A 19265-nucleotide genomic window follows, 5' to 3' on the forward strand; every position below is an offset into this window, starting at 1 on the left:
AGCCTGAGGGAAATGATAAAATGCAGGGCTGGTGTCCCTAGGAGAGCAGACACAGCATGGAGGAAGGCTTTCTTTTCTTGATTTTGGTGAATAAGTGCCACTTTGAGTTATTAATGAGCCCTCTGGTGGCAATGACCCAATGTCATTGTTTAGGGTAGCGACTTCACCAGACAGCAGCACAGACGAGTGAAAAAGCCATAACTTCTTTGGCGTGAACCAAACCCAGCAAAAAACACCTCGGACTTGGAAGCAGTCTGCTCATGGCCCTGGATGCCTCTGCCCCAAGTGTCACCAGCGCTGTGCTTGGTGCCAGGAGGGCTTGAGCTGGGATCTAGAAGATACTCCCGATGCATCTCAACATCACCAAAAATAGTGCAGCTACATGTGGGCTGGCTTGGTAGGAGGAGGCAGGAGTGAGACAGTCCAGCATTTTGTCAGAAGGCCAATCCAAGGCTTCTCCTCTCAAATCCCTCTCACTGGGAAAACCCCCCTTCCCTGCTGGGCCAAAACCCACAGCTCTGGGCAGAGCTGGCTGAATGCCTGACCCTGGGTGACAGGCAGCCTTGGACATCTTGGGAGGAGCCCAGGACAGAGAAGTTGGGTTGGGGGAGATCCAGAGTTGGGTCACAGGCTGGCTAGAGCTGTCCCAAAGCTCCTGCAGCCCCATAAATATGATTTTTTGCCATTGCTAGCAGATGGGCACAGGTTTTGCACTGATCTGACCATCTCAGGGCTTCTCTGGGCTGGCTGTGGCTGGAGCTGGTTGTTGCTGTGGTCACCAGGGTCTGGTGGACAAGGGCCTCCTGCCTGACCGGCCTGAGCTCAGCGCCGGGAGCACCCGCAGGGCCAAGGGCTGCCCCCGCGCAGTCCCTGCCTGGCAAACAACAGCCCTGGTGTGACCCACACTGGGCGCTGGGCAACTCTCCCGCTGGAGCTGGGGCTGGGCAGAAGGGAGCCGGCGGCGGGGAGACGAGGGGTAAAAACAGCCCCAGGGGGACCCACAGCTGGGGAGGAGGAAACCCCACTGTGGACACCACACTCCTCCTGGTGAAGACCCCAGGGTGATGATGTTTCATCCTTACCTTCCCATGGATTCTGCTTGAGGAGATCGAAGCTGTCAGCCCTGGGACGCTGGCAAGGTGAGCACCACAGCAGAGGAAGGGGGTAGATACTGGGAAGGTGGGAACAGTTCTAATTGTATCATTAATGAAGCTTTTCTGTGCTAATTGAGTAATTTGGACTGTTAGAATGTTAAAACAGTAATTGGGCTAAGAATAAGTTCTTAGCTCCATAAACATGGTGTCTTCCCTTTGGCCCATAACAAGATTTTGACTTGGCTTACTATCTAAGCCCTTTTATAATCATTGTAGAGAAATGCACCCTGCTGGTGTGCAGTTCATCTCATCCTAAGAGCAACATCCAAAACGGGGCAGACAGATCTCACTCTAGAAGTGCCTATTTCTCTCCCCTGAATATATAAAGAGCATGGAGACAGCTGGCTCAGAAGGTGATGTTTGTGCTGTAGATGGGTGAGGTTAGGTGAAATAAATCCCTGGAGAGGTAAATGAATCTTCACTCTGAGCAGAGCTGTGAAGAACTCCCTGGGGAACCCTTCCTGATGGAAGTGTCTGTATAGCTCACTGTTCTCTTAACCTTAAATATCATAGAAAATGTCTAAGTCCATCTTAGGAGCCATTGCTGGCATCATGAATATGGCCACCCATGTTTTAACAAGCAGAAACAAGTTGGAGAGAGATGTGGATAGTGAATTTCTTGGAGTGAAGAATTAAGTCCAGCCATGGCCTGAGCTGGTTGTTGCTGTGATAACCAATGTCTGGTGGCCAAGGACCTCCTGCTCGCCTGGCCTGAGATGAGCTCAGCGCCGGGAGCACCCGCAGGGCCAAGGGCTGCCCCCGCGCAGTCCCTGCCTGGCAAACAACAGCCCTTGTGTGACCCGCACTGGGCGCTGGGCAACTCTCCCGCTGGAGCTGGGGCTGGGCAGAAGGGAGCCGGCGGTGGGGAGAGGAGGGTTAAAACCAGCCCCAGGTGGACCCATGACTAGGGGTGAAGAAACCCCACCATGGACATAACACTCCTACCAGTGAAGACCTCAGGGTGGTGACGACTTGCTGTAAAACCTCCCCATCCTGCTCACGGGAGGCTGAACCTGCTGACCCCAGGTCACAGACRGACATTGGCAGGGTGAGCATCACACCAGAGGAAAGGGAGATAAGAGTTTTTCTTATAACAGTCACTATTATTCATGAGCGTTTTCTGTATTAATTAGAAGAGACATCCCAGATTAGATCAAGGAGGGGGAACCTTTCTGGAGGTGCTTCCCTAGCTCTTTATATGACTGCATTGCTCACTTTGCAAAACTGTGGGAGCTCAGTGACTTTTGCCTTTGGCAAGGTCCCACCTGAATAGAGGTTTTCATACCAGGGTGACAAATGAGCCTGTGGGGCGTGTGCTCCATTAGGCCTCTGTTTTATTGTGGACAGTGATTGTTTTTTTTAGTGCAATTTATGAATGAAGGTTTTTCCTGCTGGTTGCAAATGCTTTGGTCTCCTGGATGGCCTCTGCTGTCCCGGGCTGACAGAGGAGCTGGGGTTCATGGCCACCAGTGTGAACATCTATGATATGGTTACTTACCAATGCCTGCTCATCTCCATCAGCGGCCGAGGGAGCCCTGGGTGTCTTGCTTGGAGGGAAGCAGAGGGATTTAACTCACARATGAAGGTGCTGGGGGTTATACATCTCTGTGTGAGTTGGGTTTGACTCCAGCCCATGGGCCCCTAGCACCATCTGAGATGTTCTAAAGCTTTGGAGATGTCACATAGACCTGGCAGGTATGACACTGCCCYGTGGCCAAGCGGGTTTCCCTAGGACATTCTGAACGGCACAAACACCGCTGTGAATCCTAGCCCTCGTGCCGTGATGTATTGATGGGGCTCCACTTCCCTGCTATGATGGTGGCACCCAATGCAGGACAGACGCCGTCAACATCCACACAGCCAGGCATGCCGCTGCCTTAGCCAGCTCCCCAGCTGGGGTGTGAAAACTTGGGTATTTGTCTGTTGCCAGGCAGAAAAATGCCTGTTCGGCAATGTTGTGGCCTCACTTGGAAATGCAGAGACCTTTCTTTTGGATGAGGCTGGAACAAATGTTTTGCTCAGTCGGGAACATTTTGTTTCTTTTCCAAGAGAAGATTTTTTCGTGCTATGATGTGATATCTGAATGTTTTTCTTGCTGAAATACATTTTGATATTGAACATCATTTTGAAAGGAGAGGCTGCAAATGTCATTCGGAAAAATGGCACTTATTTCGTTTCCAACATTTGCAAAATGGGTCAGTTCACAAAATTCCATCTTTTTAAGTGAAAAAAATGTTGGCTGTGGGGGATAAAATGCCAAAAAAGTTCTGCTGACCCCCTCCTTGGAGCCTGGGACATTATGGCCTAGGGTTATCCTGCTTCTATGTACGCTACCAACATCAGAGAGATAGAGAATAGCAGCCTGAGAATATGAGCTGGAAGCAATCCCATGCAYGCCAAGGCAGGGCCAGAAGTAGTTTCTCCCAGCAATCAGCCATCCTACACAGCTTCCTCTGCTTTGGGCTGGCTCTGCCTTAACCCTTGTTAATTTGGGGTTGGGATGCTCTAATAGTCAATGGGTTTGGCCACCAGGTCATCAGGGTTTGGCCATCCTACTCACAGATCCCCAGGAGGAGATGATATGGGTTCGTCTGGTTTGGCTGGTGGATGCGTCAAGGCCATGACCCCACAAGAGGGTTAATTTCAAGGAGAGGAACATGTCCTGGCCTTCTTGGGTCCTCCGCCACCTCTTGGTCTTGTGCTGCCAAAGCAATGATGAAGCCTCCTGGACAATTGAGAGTGGGCAGCGACACTCCTTAGCCAGGAAAATCAGAACTCAACCTCGCCAGGTTGTCTGTGCAGCCAAACTTCTAATAAAACCTGCTGATAATTTCCTAACAGTCTCCCCCCATCCCCCCCCCAACCCTCCATTTAACCATTAAATTCCCATCATGGTTGTTTGGAGGAAGAAAGAAAATTCCCAGTGCAATCCTTGAAGACACAATGCAATGCAAATTCTTTACTGCAAACATTTCTTGTCTATATGGGACAGAAGAACAACCATTTAGAGAAATCTTGGAGTATTTATAGGGGAGATGTTATGGATGATGCTCTATACTGAATCAGCCCTACTTTAAAGTCACTGCCTGAACATGTGGAGTTGCTGCTGCTGTTGATTTACTCTCCCATTTACATATTCTCATCTGCCTGGGGAGGACCTAGCAGGATTTGGCACAAAGCTCCAAAGCATGACTGCCACATCTYGCAGCTGTGCATGGCCCCGCTGCCTGAAAACCTTCCGGATCTGGGCTGTAATTGCGATGTTGTGAGGAGAATGAGCATCAAACTGGCTACAGGGGACTTGCCTGAGGGTATCGGACTGGTCAGTGGCAAGGACTGATAAGCCCTTGGGGATTCACACACGCCGGGAATTCACGCACAGGGCAGATCCTGCGATGACATGGGCTACCAACCCGCTTCTCACTTGAGAGGCGTCATTTTTAGACATTGAACACCGCATTTCCTACCGGATCGCAGCATGACGGCAATTTCCTTGCTCATCAGGAAGGCAGCTCCTTTCACCTCTGCTGTTCCTTTGGCAAAGAAATGAACTACAAGTGTTTCTGCAGCCCTCACATGTGCTAGATTTCCACACCTCTCTGGGCAATAGCTCCAGGCCCATCAAAGTCTTGGCGGTGACATTTTGCAGGAAGAAGCTGTGCTTTGCCATGGTCCGCTTTTGAACTGCTGTTTTTTTTCCCACAGCACATCTGTATGGGTTGGGACAGTTCCTCTTTGCCTGTCCGGTGAATGGGAAGTTGAAGGAGAAGGAGGGATTTGCTAAAGGTCCCAGGGAGTTCAGGGCAAAGCAGAAAGGTTGTCTGCCGTGGGCCGGATCTCTACCAGCCTGCCCTGTCTGACACGGAGTAATGGAAATTCCCAACTGCTTTCTCTTTGCCTTTCTCAAAGGTTTACTGGCCCCAGGTGAGCGGATAACTAGACTTTTACAAGGCAGCATTAACACACTTTTATTTTACAAAAGTAAATTCAGGGGCAGGTGTCATCTGGTTTTGCACAATAGTTTTATGGGGTGAGTAGCGTGGTCATGAGCCTCTGAAAATCTCAGCTTTCCTGAGCAGTCAGACACTTCCCTCTTATCACACCAGTTTGTTTTCTCTTCGTAATTACAGTCGTCACTCACAGAACCAACATCTGCCACCTCTTTGCGTTCACTGGTTTGTCTTGCTTGTCCAATCTCTGAGATGTCCTGGAGGTGTTTCTTGCAGCTCCATGTTCCTTGATCTAAACACTGCAAGTGCAGCCGCTCGCCTTCCTCTGACTGGTTCTCAAAAGCAAGGAAAGAGAGAAAACAACGGCAACATTGGAAGTTGGCTGCAACTCTGGCGTCCTCCTGAACCTCCTGCACCCGCAGTGGGTTGGGAGGTCCTTGCTGCAGCGGGGATTGTGTGCTCCAGGTCATCTCACAACAACTGGGGCAAAGAAACCCTCATTCCTGGCCAGTCAAGGACCAAAACACCTGTTGCTCCCCAAAGAGCACTTCTGCTCTCCAGGACGGCATTTTGTCCCCTAAACTGGGCTAAGAGCAAGGGAATATTGCACAGCCTTCATCCTCGCAGAATAAGAACCTGGGTTGTCCAAAGTCCTCGGTTTATCAGAATGGTTCGAGCAGACCATAGCATCCTGTGCAATGGTATTGATTTTATATATTTAGGGGTGAGTCTAAACACCAACCAACCAAATATGAGCCACCTGAAAATTCTGAAAGGAACCCATACTTAGATCCATATTCCCATCTTTAATTTCCTTCTCTTTCTTAAATGCCTTCAAAGATAGAGCAAATGAACCCAATTAGAATTTTTAAAATTTATTCTGGAGAACTAATGCATTTCTCTTGCGGCCCAGAGGGTTTTCTCCATGCAGAGAAAAGACCGACAGAGGAACATCCTTTAGGAAAGCTTGCATCAGTGGCAGCTAACACACTGCTCAGCAGCAGTGATGTTTGCATTACTGTCAGGAGCTGTTTTCCCCTGTTGCGAGCGGCCAAGCTTCCTCTGGAGAGCAGGATGAGCTGTGCAGACTGACAAAGAGAACGGGAGGATGGATGTGCTTCCGGGAGTGAGTTTTGTCCAGTGACCCCTTGGATGAGGCATGACTCTGGATGCAGGGAGTGCTGTGGACTGTTCGCTAGCTGGTCTGGATCAGTGCCGCTCTGCCAGCTTCAGCCTCTGCCCCGAGTCCCTGGTGGCTGCAGAGACCAGAGAGACACTTGGACAAAGCAGTCCAGGGTTCAGAGGGCACCACCCCGAATCCCTGCAAACCTCAGCCCTCCAAAGTGTTTCTGTGTAAGGTCATGGTGGGAGCCCCAGGGCTAGCCACAATTTCTCTGCAGTCCTGGACCCTTACTGAAAACTTCCTCATCTACTGGCCTCACCTTGGACAGGACAAGACTTCTAGGGTGCCGCGTGCCCAGCACCAAGCATCGCATTTTCACCTCCCTCTTCTCCCAAGCCCTGTCAAGTGCTCACCCATTCCTAGCACAGTGCATCAGCCCTGCCACCCTGCCAGCTGCAGCTGGTGGCCTGGGTTGGGATCCACCACCTGGGTGCATGTGGCATGAGGTGACAGAGACCAAGGCATGCAAACCAGCAGGGCCCAGCACCTGCAGCTCCAGTCCCACCTGGATCCTCCTCCTTGGTTGCTCCCACAGAGTCACCTGTATCGTGGGCCAAGGGAGGAGATGTTCAGGAGCTACCAGAGGGGGCTGAGGGGGACCAGGGTGTGAAGTGCRCTGGGAGCAGGAGAACGAGACCTTRCAAACTACAGCYACCCCTGCAGTGAGCAGGGCMTGATCTCCCTTGGAGGAAGGGATGGGTGAATCCACAGGAGGTTAGAGGATTGCCTGGRGAAGCAGCGTATGTTAAAAGTCGTAACAGTCATGCAGTCCATCCTGGAGAGGTCTTTGGGCAAATCAGCCCAAAGTCCTGTTCCTTTCCCCAGCATGGTGCCAGCGTTTATTGCACTTCCATCACTGGCTGTTCATCCTGAGCAAGGCAGACTCTTCTCATGCCTTTCCTCAGGCCTTCTCATGGTCCTTGCTGCTTCCAGTCAAAGACGCATGACTTTCTTGGAGATCCCCCTTTTCTCCAAGGGCTGGGGAACAGCTTCTCCTCCCTCTTCCTTTTGCATCTGGCCTCTCCATCTCTATCCCCCTACTCCTCCAAATCAGTTGCAGCCTTTTATTGTCCTGTCCCCCAAGTCTAAGCAGGGCTGTCCTTCTCCTGCTAGGGATCGGAGTCTCCCTGAGCCCTCCCTGCCTTGTCCTGGTGAGACACCGTAAGGAAATGGAGGTGGTCAAATCATGGATGGGTTTTTTTTGCTTCCACTTCTTGTATTCCTCACTGTGGTGGTCAGGGGATACCCAGTCCCATGTGTGTGATACCCCCCCCACTCCCCAGGCTGCTCTGTAAGCCGAGGAGTGCGGCTACCTCCGTATGGAGGAATATGGAAAGGCCGGAGGAAGAGGAGGGTTGGTCCCGCGCCAAGGAGAGGGCTCYCTTACCTGCTGCCATTTTACACTGCCGCTCGCACTTCCATTTGGTTTCGAACCGGTTGCTGTTCCCTCGGCACCCTCCAAACACGAATGGCCGGCAGGCATCTGCCTCCGGGTGGTAATACCAGAGCAGCGTGTACCGCCGGCAGGAGCCCTCGTCCATCGGCTGGAGGCAGGGGGCTGCAAGGACACAGATCCCTCCAACACTCGCTCTGCCACCCCAGCTCCCTCCTGGTCCCCTGGCCAGTGGGCTCTGTGGGTCAGGCCACCGGACCTCCCAGCTACCCACGTTCAGCACTGCACCCTGATCCAATGGGACTTGAAGGTGGCAGCATCCAGCCCGGTAGGAGCCAAAGATGGGACAAGCACGAGGCTGCTTGTTGCTCCACACCACCAAGTGCCCCCRGGGTGCCCATCACTGTGGTCTCAGAGCCTCGGAGGGGCTGTTTAACCCTCTGGCTCCCGTAGGGTCTTTGCAGTATGCAGGAGTGTTGGCCAGGGGAGACTCTTGCTGTGTGTTTTGCCGCTGACCAACACGGGATCAGAACATTCTCCGCCAGCTCAGTCCCAGCTGAGTCCCTCCCAAAAAAACACAGCTACGTTAAGCTGAGTACAAAGCTGAGATTTGAGACTCTACTTGTTGGCACGTGTAACTCTTTCAGTGCTGCGTCCCCTCAATCTCAATGCAAAAAAGCACTTCCTACCCGGGAAGTGACTTCCCTAAATGTCATTTAATTCAGCACATTTCACCTGGTAATTGACTGTGGGCTTCGTGGCGCTTGTGCTGAGAGGGATCCATTATCTGCTTATCACTGGAAGCTGCTGAGGAAGCAAATGAAAATCATAAGTAATGAGGGCATGCAAATAAATTAGCCACCGTTTAAATATTGATTGTTGGAGCCTTACATAGCTTTCCGTGACCTAACAAGTTCTTAATAAATGTCACAGAGCAATTGGTATGGGGGGGAAATCAGCGGCAATAAAATTCTTAATGGTGTTAAACAACTCAGTCAAAGAAGGCTGGATGTTAGTCAAAGAAAAGGGAGGTATTTGTGGTTGTTTGCTGGAGATAAATGTCAGGCGGGAGTTTTGTAAATTTGCGAGGTTTGAAAAGCCAGAAGCGATTGTAATCTGGTAGTAATAACCCTCCGATTGCAGAATCCTGTTAACATTTAGAGCGTCTATCCACACTCATCGCTTAGCGGAGCGATTTATGAGCCCTCCTGCCTCCAAGCCAGCTTTAATGGGCTTGTCGGCTGGCGACGGCTGCTGCTGTGATTCAATAACATGTGGTACACTCCATCGATCTGAAACCACCCAGATCCCCAACGCTGCCTTAATATAAAGTGAATTTAAACCCAGACGGATGATGTCTTCGAAGTACGACAAAGACATAAGGTGAGAGCAGGCAGCTCCTTGGGGATGGGGAGGAGGAAGGCGATGATGTTTGGAGTCAGATTCCAGGCTCAGCTGGATTTGGGGTTTGGGTTTGGCCTTCAGAAGTTGCAGAAGTGTGCTCATTGGCTGGCCTGGGTGCTGACTGGCCGGTCGGCCACTGCCCCTTGCCTGCATGGCTAGCCTTCAGAGAGCCTTGCCTCTGAGGCGGACCCTACCACTCGCAGGACTGCTGAAGGAGCACAGCCCATCGTATCTGAGATGGCCCCCTTGCACTGAGATGACTCTTGCCCTGGAAGTACCTATTTCTCTGAGCTGAAGCACCGACACCATCCTCCAGCCCATGCCAAAGGCAACCCCATCCATTCTACCCAACCCTTTTCCTCCTGGTGATGAAATTTGAGCGTAAACATCTTGATTGCCACTGCACCTCTCCCAGCTTGCTGTTCCAGGGTAGTTGGAAGGGATCGTGGTCACTGCAGAAGCCCCAAAGAAATCCTTACTTAGGCTCAGCTGCTGAATAGCGACAAATCAGTCTGAACTCTCCTCTTTTTGCCTTTGAGTCCTGCCCTGTCTTGCAGTGTGTTTGGAGTTTGAGCACCGAGTGCAGAAAGCCCTCCAAAAGCAAGCCCATGGTTTCCTATGCCTCCCTGCCAGCCCTTTTGCACCACAATTTCACTATTTACCGTAAGTCAAGACAAGCAGAGAGCTAGAGCTGAGCCCTGAGGAGGAGGTCGGAGGGTCCTGCTTCAGAGAGAAGCAGCAGACTGTGGGTGGCTGTGATCTGGCCTAGAAGATGTGATGGACCAGAAAGAGGGCAGCTTATATGGGTCCGGCTGAGTGCAAGTGATCTCCAGGGAGCTGCTAAAATTGAGGGCAGAGCTACCCAGAAGCCCCTCAAGCCAGTAATGCCAAAGGCTGCTGGAAATAGCAGGGTGGTCCTGGAGCCTCCTGGGGAATTACCACRTAGCACAAAATCGTACCGGGAAATTTGATAATAGTTAAAAACGTGGCCGATCACAGGCAGTGCTTGAACCACACGCTGGCCCTGACCAGTTGCCTTGTGTAGATGTAGCTGCTGTGTGATGTTCCTACAGAGGCAGGCCTGTATACGTGCATTTGCAGTGTAGGACCTTGGTCTTTCTCTCTAGTTTGCTCTCCTCCCTCCTCTCTCAGGCAACACAAAGGGAGAGAAATAGAGCTGGTTGTTTTCCTATTAGCTGTAATCATGAGCTTTACCCATTAAAGGGTTCATGAGGCCCTGGACAGAAATAGCCTATAATAGCTCAAGCGTTTGGTCTCAGAGATGTAATTTCTGGCTGGTAGGAAGCCTCACTAGAAGTTACTGTGAAAGCAAAGGCCATGGTGCGAAGAGGAGGACAAAATCAACCTAAAAACTGCTGGCTCCTTCCAGCCTTTCAATATGTGTCCGGTCTCAATGCTGAGCATGGGCCTCCCATGGCTGGTGCCTGCCTCGCGCTCAGCCCTCCCCAGCTTGGGGCCACACAAATCTGTCTTCTCCCTCATCCATCGCCCCTTCTAGGGCCGTCGGCTCACCTCGTCTCTGATCTGCTGACCAGCCCTTTCTGGCATGGGGGATCGCAGTGTGGGAGTCCTCCTCGGAAATCCCATTGCTGCCTCATTTCTACCCAATTCCAGGGAAAGGGATTTAACACACGGTTCCTGGCAGGCTCTGGGAGAGGTGGGACACCAGCTGCYACAGTAGTAAAGGCAGAAAGCATGCAGCTGTGCAGCGGCATTTACCTGTAATAAATGAAGTTGGTTCCATGAAGGATTCCTCCGATGTTGCTGATGTGGTCATGTTCTGAGCATTTTTAAGCAGTTCTTTCCAGCTTTCACCATCCTTCCTCGTGCGTTCCCGAGACTGAAAATACCCTTGGAGTTTCCTGTTGATTTTAGCTGCACCTAGGCCTGTGGATTTAATCATTGTATCGGTGATGATGAAGTCTGGCCTCAGAGTCAAGTTTGATGGYGAGGCCACCATGCTTTGAAAAATAATTGTAGCAAAACAAAATTAGTGCCACTGCACAACATAGTATGGGAGGAAAGTCACAAGATGATGTTTTGTTGACCAAAACGTACAGACCAGTGGGGTATGCAGTCAAGGTAGGAAACCTATTTCCAAATCACATATAGTCTAGAGATGGGCAAGCAATCAGAGACAGATCATACTGTCTGCTGTCTTCTCAAGGAAGCGGGGGAGAGCGTGCTAAACTTGTTCAGAATAAAAGCYGATTTTGAGGAAGTGATTCCCAACCAATGTGGTGGGCCTCCTTGGGAAAGCATGACATCTTCCAAGTGATATTTGGGATGGAGCCGTAATAAAAATTAAACTCTGCTGGACCAGTAGCATCTTCATGGTGTGGACCCCCTGAAGTGCTAAGCACTGCCAGTCTTCTCAGTTAAGAGTTGTTTACAGAAAAGCTGGGAACCTATGAGCTAAGGGAAGAGTAGCCCAGCAGAGCTGGGCTATGCTAATTTTATCTGAACTGCACTTGCGGCATGAGTGCTGGAGAGAGGACCATGYGCTCCGGGCTGGAGGACTGGCCCGTCTGATAACAGGCAGGCTCCTTGAGTAATGAATGCAAAATGCTTCAGCAAGGCCCGTTCTTCATAGGAGCGCAAAGGCTGGTGTGTCCAAGAGCATTCACCATGCAGGACTCATTTGCTCTGACTTATTTATGCTACAGAAGCAAGCGGAGGCTTGGGCAAGGGTGGGATACYGGCGCTTGGGGCCCTGGAAAGACACCTGGTGACAGATGACCTGTGCCCTGACAAGACTGTCTTTTTAACCACAAAGCGTGAGCAAAACAGAGCCTGGAAAGGGCCAGTTCTACTGTCTCCTTACATCCAGGGCAAAGATGCCACCAAATATCTCAGCTCCTTGCTTCTTGACCTGTCTCTCTGTTTAGAAAGTCCATACTTTGTGAAATGCTCTGCTTTCGTATATTGTRAAACAATGTTCTGTTAGGAAGGCTAAAAATAAGAAGAACATGAGTTCATTGTATTTTAGATGCAAATTGCTGCTCTGAAGTTCCTCCTYAGACTATTCCTGTTTATAACATTGATATTAAATACAGTTTCAATGGGGGAAATGAGTAACAAGGCAGTGGCTGCACAGAGGGGGGTCTGTGTGCCGCGTGAGTCAGTAAGGTCCTTGTGTCACAAAGCCCAGTGACATCCTACGATGATGCACGTGTCACAAGTCAGGTAGATAGGCTGCGTGACTCCGTGCTGCTGGTGCTTAAGCTGGAGCAGGCGTACCACCTTGGCAYGGCATGTAGCGGGGAAGAGGGCCACTTGGAGAAGCTGATAATGAGGGTTAGAGAATGACAAGAAAAAAACCCAGGTGATYTGGAAAGGCCCCAGAGTCATGCTTGCTTGGTCTAGAGGAGAGAAGGCAGAGGGGTGGYGGGATATAGGCTCAAAAACAAGCTGTGGAGAGGGACACTTGGTGTCGGCAGACTCACCGTCTGGATGCCATGGATGCTATGGATTAGATCTCCATAATGGGAGCTTAAATGCACAGTGATATATAGACACCTACACCGTAGGCATTTCACTGGCAGTGTTGGATAGTGGAGCTTATAGGTGTCTATGGTTTGGGCTGGTGGAGCAACAGGATCCATTTCATGGGCAGGGAATGGTGTTCCTGTGGCTGCAGTTTTTAATGGACAGATGTCACAGGTGTTTGTGAGAAAAAGCGTTCACCCTGTCTTTTAGTAGATGGTGAAAGCAGGAGACCTCTTGGCCTTCCTCTCAAGCCAATTTTCTCAGATTGCCCTCAAGAAAGAGCCTCCCTAGAGCCAGGGTCCAAAAGCAGTCGGTGATCCAGGGTGATAGCCCATGCTGGATCACAGAAAAAGCACTTATTTTCAACAGCACCTTTTCACTCAGGACTTCAGACTGTTTGGGGTAAGGAGAACATCCTCTACTCAGCCACACAAAATTGCACATATTTCTGAGGCTTCATAGAAATTAGCAGCCTTCCCATGAGCGTCCTTCCAAACTCACCCGCACAATCTGCAAACATAAGACACGACAGTGCCATGACAGCGCCAGGATCTGGGCAGCTACAAGGCAAAACCACAACACAGCCAGCCTTTTGGGGAGGCAAYGGATACAGTTGAGGGCAGTCAAAGTTTGTTTGCTACTTCTTTTTCCCTATGAAAACTGGATTTTCAACCAAATCATTGTTTTCATAGGCAGCATTTTCCATTTTTTCCCTTAAAAGCATTCAAATGTATTCTAGTATTTCTAAGCAGAATCGACTGTGGCTCCAGATTAATGGCTGAAGCATCTTGGAAAGTGGAAGATCGTGGATCTGAACYCTATTTGGCCATAGATCGTTCCCTAATCAGCAGGCCCCAGAGTGCGAGGCAGGAGTGGGGCAGCTCTCTGCCTGCCCTCAGCAAGCTGAAACACCTCAGGGCAAAGAAAGCAAGACCACAAAACCTAGACATTCTTGTGATGTTGGGATTCTGGGGTAAAAACATCCCCAAATGTGTTTTCCCCTCCATTTGTTGTTGTTGTTATGACCCTGATCGGCAATTATTCACTGCCAGAGAGGAGAGGTCTTTGGGTCAAGAAGTGCCAGAAAAGTGACAGGAATTAAAAGGTTGCTTGGAGTCTTTAATAGGAAAAATGTAGCTCCAAGCTTTCCCTTGTGGCCCAGCACCATTTGCCAATCACAGAGAAATCGAGATGGCAAGAGAGGAAAGCTTTGCTGACAAAACCACCCACACAGAAACGGGAAGATAGAGGGTTTAAAGAAAAAAATTAGAGTTTGAACATGAGGTCAGGACTACAACAGAGACCTCGCGGCCCAGAAGCCCGCACTCATCTCGGAGTGTGGAGAGGCGACGTGTCTCCATTTGCTGCTAATGGGGTGATATTTGCTCTGGCAAGCGAGGTTGTGCTGGCACTCAAATTGCTCCAATTTAGTCCCTGGCAGGTGTCAGAGTGGTGCCCCGTGCAGCAGCCAGGGAGCTCGCCAGCCGACTTACCACATCTGCCACTCATTTCGCTTCTGACCACCTCCTTCACTYCTTCCTCCTGTGCCGTGAGGGGGAAAGCAGCGGGTTAGCAGTGATTTTCTGCCCGGGCACCCCCATCTCCCTCCGTTCTGTGCCACTTCCAAACTCTGTTTACTCCATCTGAGATGTGTCAGAAAGTGAAAAAAACCCAGCTTTGATTTGGCCAAGATCAGAGACATACACCTGGTGTAACAGGTTCAAGATTTGGGGCTCATCAGTGACCCGGCGGAAACAATTCCCTTTGAAAATTCCTTGGCTTGTGGCTGTCTTGCAACACCTATATGCTAGTGACTGTTTCCTTCTTGCCCCTGGGGGCCAGGATCTCCAGTCCAACGTGAGGATCATGGCACACCTCAAGGCCAGGTTGGCTCTCCAGTGAGTGTCCCATCCTCTTGGCACTGTTCTTTGAGCCATGGTCTCTCAAGTGTCCATCACCTCTGAGAAGCTTCATCAACCCACCTACATCTGTGCAAAGGGGTTGCTCAAATCATATGGCATGGAGATGAGCTGTAGCGCTAGATGCTAGCTGCATCTCATTTTGTTCTCCTTTGTCTCTTTACCAGCTAACACTGTTACCCCCACAGCGAGACATCTATCCTTCACCCTTGTGCCAACCAAGGGTCAGATGAGCTTCTTCCATGTGCAATGACTGGCGTCTTACCGCATCTCATGTAGTCGTACCCCTTGCAGGGATGAAAAATTCTGCATGGGAAGAGCTATTCTGGGACGACAGCTGTTGATCTTGTTATTTGGGGTTGGATTCATCTGTCTAGATGAGTGTGTCTACATACCCTGAGCTCCCTTTATAATCRGTGTTGTTTAGGAAGCAATTCACCTCATCCTAACAGAGATGCCAACTTTTACTCAGCTTTGACTAAAGCTCTGGTTGTAAAGGGAGCCAAGACAACTTGCTCAACTGGAGRCACTTACTAACCCATAGCTGGGCTCACTTAAGCTGCCCACACATAGGGGCAGCTACATGTAAGCTGCCCAGCAYTGCTTGCAATGCCAATGCCAATGCTCATCCTGCCTGGCCTCTAGGCACAGGGAGGATGAAAGTGCTGTGTCCTATCAATCAAAGGGCACTAAACACATTTGYTCAGGCAAYGTGATAGAGACCCTAATACTATGGGAGCTGCATCCAGGTCTTTGCCCTGACCAACGTGGATMAACCACTCCTTCTTCTTCAAGTTTTATAAACCCARCGCAGGCAAGGTGAAAGCTTTTTCAGTAATGYCAGGTCCCTAATCACTCTTGCTGGCTTTGTAAATGGGGCAGATTTCTCTCCTCTGCTCTTTCTTTGCYGTTGCTCAACCCTTTGGCATTGGCCACCAGCCACTCACTCACTCAGCCACTGGTGAGTTAGAAGATTGATGGGGAGGATGGGAGAGGAGAAATGTGCCCTGAGCTCTGGGTCTTTGGGTCTGGCCTCATGTTGCTTCGTACTGCTCCCTCCCCAGCTTGTGTATGTCTGACATCTCYGGGTAATGGCCAACACTCTCATTTCCTGGATATTAACCACATTGATTTGTTTCTCAGCATTTCCCTCCTCCCCTACACCTCTTAGGGGCAGTTTGCCCTATTTTCTCTATTCAAGCCTGTGTAATAGGATGTGATCTTGGGCTAAAGTACTTACAGAAAGACCAGGATCTCCCTTTTCTCCTTTCTGGCCAGCTGGACCATTTTCACCCTGTTAAAAACACTTAAGTCATTACAAAAGTTCAGTAGATTGACCATTAAATTCTCCAAGAATAAGTGCACCTTAGAAAAAGATGCTCTAGAAAGGGAGATGGGGAAAATGCTTATATGTTTTCCCATAAATTTAAGGCATATCTGTAAATAGCTCACTGAACAGGAAGGAATGGACTTATCCAAGTGCAGGGAGATAAGAACAAAAGTGTGTTTCAAAGGGCTAGGTACAGACTCTCAGATTTTGTGGGCTGGTTTATGCTTTCCTGCTCAGTTTGAAGAGCTGTGTGACTGCTCTAAATTAGATATGCAGAAAGCAGCAAGGCTCTGCCCTACCCAAACTATCAGGATGTTACCAGCTGCAGTTAGAGTCAGGTTTCTTTGCAATATGTAAGTGACCACAAAGATCCAGGGAGAGGACTGGAGGAAAGGATCTGGCCTCCAGATAGAAGCTCTGGAAACTCCAACCAGACCATGCAGAAGACTGCAACCAGGAGTCTTCTGCAATCACAGCTCTGGGACCACGCAACACAGGGAGATGCTGAGTTTTGCRAACAGGCCTTTCTGCATCATAGAAGAAAATATCTTCAAAAATTTTCCACTCCAACTTGGTGAAAACTGAATTTGCTGATTAAGAATACTTTAAAAAATAAAAGGAAAAGGRGCACAGGAAGAACAATCTAAATTGAAGCTGCGATGGCCATTTTTCTCAATCTGTGCCCAGTTACTGGGGCTAGAGCGCTGGGAGAAATCATATTACCCTCCAACGACACACGGAGCTAATGCAATGCCACCACCTGATGCAAAAATCATGTGAGTCAGTTTTAGTGAGACCTGCAGCATGTAGGGATTTACCCAGAACATGAGTTATTCTGGCTGCAGGGGAACCACCAAAGCCCAGTTTGCTGCTTGGATATCAAGATTAAGCTCTTCTTTGTATTCTGTGGTGTGCATTAAAAGGCTGGGCACCCCCTCTTTGTACTGAAGCCAGGATTACTGTTTGACTCCCGGTCACATGGCCACCACAGTTGGTGAGGACTTGCAGTCTCTGATCAGAGATCTGTCAACCAGCTGCCCCAAGGCAGCAAAGAAGGTGTGATGCTAGCCTGGATGAACATGTGAGATCAAGGCCTATCTGCAGGGAAGCACGTGTGAGTTTTATGCTCAGCACATGAGGCCGAAAGGAGTTTTGTCTTTCCAGCTAGTTAAGTTCTCTGCAATCCTTGGAGATGATGAGACCAACCTCAGTGGGCAGCACTGCTCTTTGATCTGCCTATACCTCATTTCAGAGAGAGAGAAAACACCTTGTGCTGGTCCAACATAAGATGTTCTCCTAAGGAAGTCATATAAAACAACTGGCAGGCCAGTGGGGACACAGCAGCTGCCCCAGTTGAAGGGATCTTCTGACAGAGGGGTAGACAGCACAGATGCCTGGCACTTGGGGTAAAATGCTCTCTGTGCTTTTGTTGCTGCAAAATTTGGAGAGCCAAGAAATCCAACGTAGAACAGTCAGGATTCATCCAGGCCTAATGCAGAGCTCTGCACCACTGCAGGGAAAATGTATATGAATTAGCAATCACTGGTCCCAAAAGTGCATTCAGAGCGTACCAAAGTCACCAGCAGGCTGCCCAGTGAGTCTATTTGCAGAAAGCTCAATCTCTTGAGCTGGCAGAAGAGCGGACTGAAGGCTGAGCACCAGAGAGCTCCTGTTTCAGTGTTCACGGGCTGATTCAATACTCAAGGCAATCCCCTGAGGTGTGACCCTGCAGGCCAGCTGTGTCTGCTCAGGGATGCTTGGATCGGACCAACGCGGTGCATTGGAACAGGGAGATCACGGGACGAGAGGAATGGCAGCCTTGCATTGAACTGGGACGTGACACTGCCCAGGCTGGAGAGCTGGCAGAAGCACATGTGTATGCGTGTGAACCTCCGTGAGGCTGTCCTGAGCCCTAACCCAGTCCAGCCTTACTTCTCCTGCTACATTTACACCAAAGTGAGCCAATCTCCACACTGACCTTTTCTCCTTTTCGCCCGTCCATGCCCRGGGGGCCCCTGAGGCAGAGCTGGGGTCTCCCTCTTTTACCTTGTGGACCCTAGAGAGATAAAGCAGAGTTCAGTCAGCAGTGGCCGGGCACCCTCCAGAGATGCCTTACACCACAAGTTGGCATTTTCCCCCAAAAGCCCAGCCTGGGCATGAGTAGGAGAAGAAACTTGGAGCCCTCCAGACCTCAGATGCTAGCCTAACAGATCAGATGCTACAGATCAGAGACGCTGCCTTTGCTACTTCTCCCCTGGGTAACCTCAAGGAGTTTCCTACTGTCCAACCCRCAGAAAGGATCAATGCCGTGTGGGCAGAAGCTGGTTTTCTCTCTCCAGCTCTCCCTCTGTTCTGGCACTAATTTAAGAAATCGAGTCTCAGCAGGAGGAGAAGAGCTTGCAGACCAAGATAACACCCTCCCCCATAAGAAATGAGAGTAGCCTCACTGCTGCAGTTCAGACCCAGGGACTTTCTCTTTTAATTTAGGGAAAAGACGATTGGCAGTGTGGGTGTAGAAGACAGCATCTCACAGTCTCTCTTTAATCAGTGTCCAAGCAAAAGCCATTCATTATCTCATACATGGCTCTCTGCGCATGCAATGCTTGTAACTGCTAATCTAAAACTTCCAGCCTGTTTAAACATATATGAGGGGATCTTGTACTTTTGCTTCCTTACTCCCCTCTGTGGCTCTTTTGATATAATTTTCTTTGCAAGGTACAGCCTGGGGAGTTAGGAAAAGAAGAAGAATGTTGCTGCTATGGTTTGAAGCTGGACCTAGCCCATTTTTTCATGCTCTGGCAGGGGGGGTTTATACCTACGCCCCTTTTAGAAGAAGGGTCTGTGGCACTATTTCCTATTATCATCCTGCCAGTGGYGAAACACTGGATGGGATTCAGCTCACAGGTTTAGGTACCTAAAATGGAGTATCTACTTGTGCAAGTCTGCATGTGACCTGGTGCCTGTGCTCTCTTCATAAGCAATGTAGATCTAGACAAGAAAAGCAATAAAGTCCAAAAACTGGATTCAAACACCCCCTCCCCACCCCAGACATCTAGGGCTTAATGCAGTTACCTAAACATATATCCCTAGTGCTATTTGAGACATGCTAGGGTMTGCAAGGCATTGCACAGGGCTGGCAGATATGACCTGCAGGAGACCTGTGCCCTTCTACAGCTGGCAAAAGGCTACATTTAGGSGGCTGAATCCCTCACAAAATGTTTACGTTTCGTAGAGGTTCTGGATGTCAGGCCTCTTTTCTGTAGATGAAAGTTCTTACTGACAGCCATAACAAGGTCTGAAAAAATGGGTGCACTGCAACGGACCCACAGTGAGTTCATCCACCATGGTTCACCCATCCTCTGGACTGCCCATAATGTGTGTGTACGTGGGCTGGGGAGTACAGCCACAATCATCGTCACCAA

At 49.9% G+C, this 19265-nt stretch overlaps 1 protein-coding gene across 1 annotated transcript in view; it reads right to left on the reverse strand.

The window, feature by feature from the left end:
* Nucleotides 1-6313: 6313 nt before the first annotated feature.
* The window catches only part of LOC112978053 (collagen alpha-1(VII) chain-like), a 120971-nt gene continuing 108019 nt past the window's right edge, over nt 6314-19265 (reverse strand). The window contains exons 72-76 of the mRNA XM_026091113.1: nt 17822-17899; nt 15754-15807; nt 14088-14136; nt 7675-7845; nt 6314-6360 (exon numbers count right to left, since the gene is read on the reverse strand). Coding sequence (XP_025946898.1) covers nt 6314-6360; nt 7675-7845; nt 14088-14136; nt 15754-15807; nt 17822-17899 — 399 coding nt within the window. The remainder of the gene's footprint in view (nt 6361-7674; nt 7846-14087; nt 14137-15753; nt 15808-17821; nt 17900-19265) is intronic.

This window comes from Apteryx rowi, unplaced genomic scaffold (assembly GCF_003343035.1).
Source record: "Apteryx rowi isolate R43461 unplaced genomic scaffold, aptRow1 scaffold_9, whole genome shotgun sequence".
In the NCBI taxonomy this organism is placed as follows: Eukaryota; Metazoa; Chordata; class Aves; order Apterygiformes; family Apterygidae; genus Apteryx; species Apteryx rowi.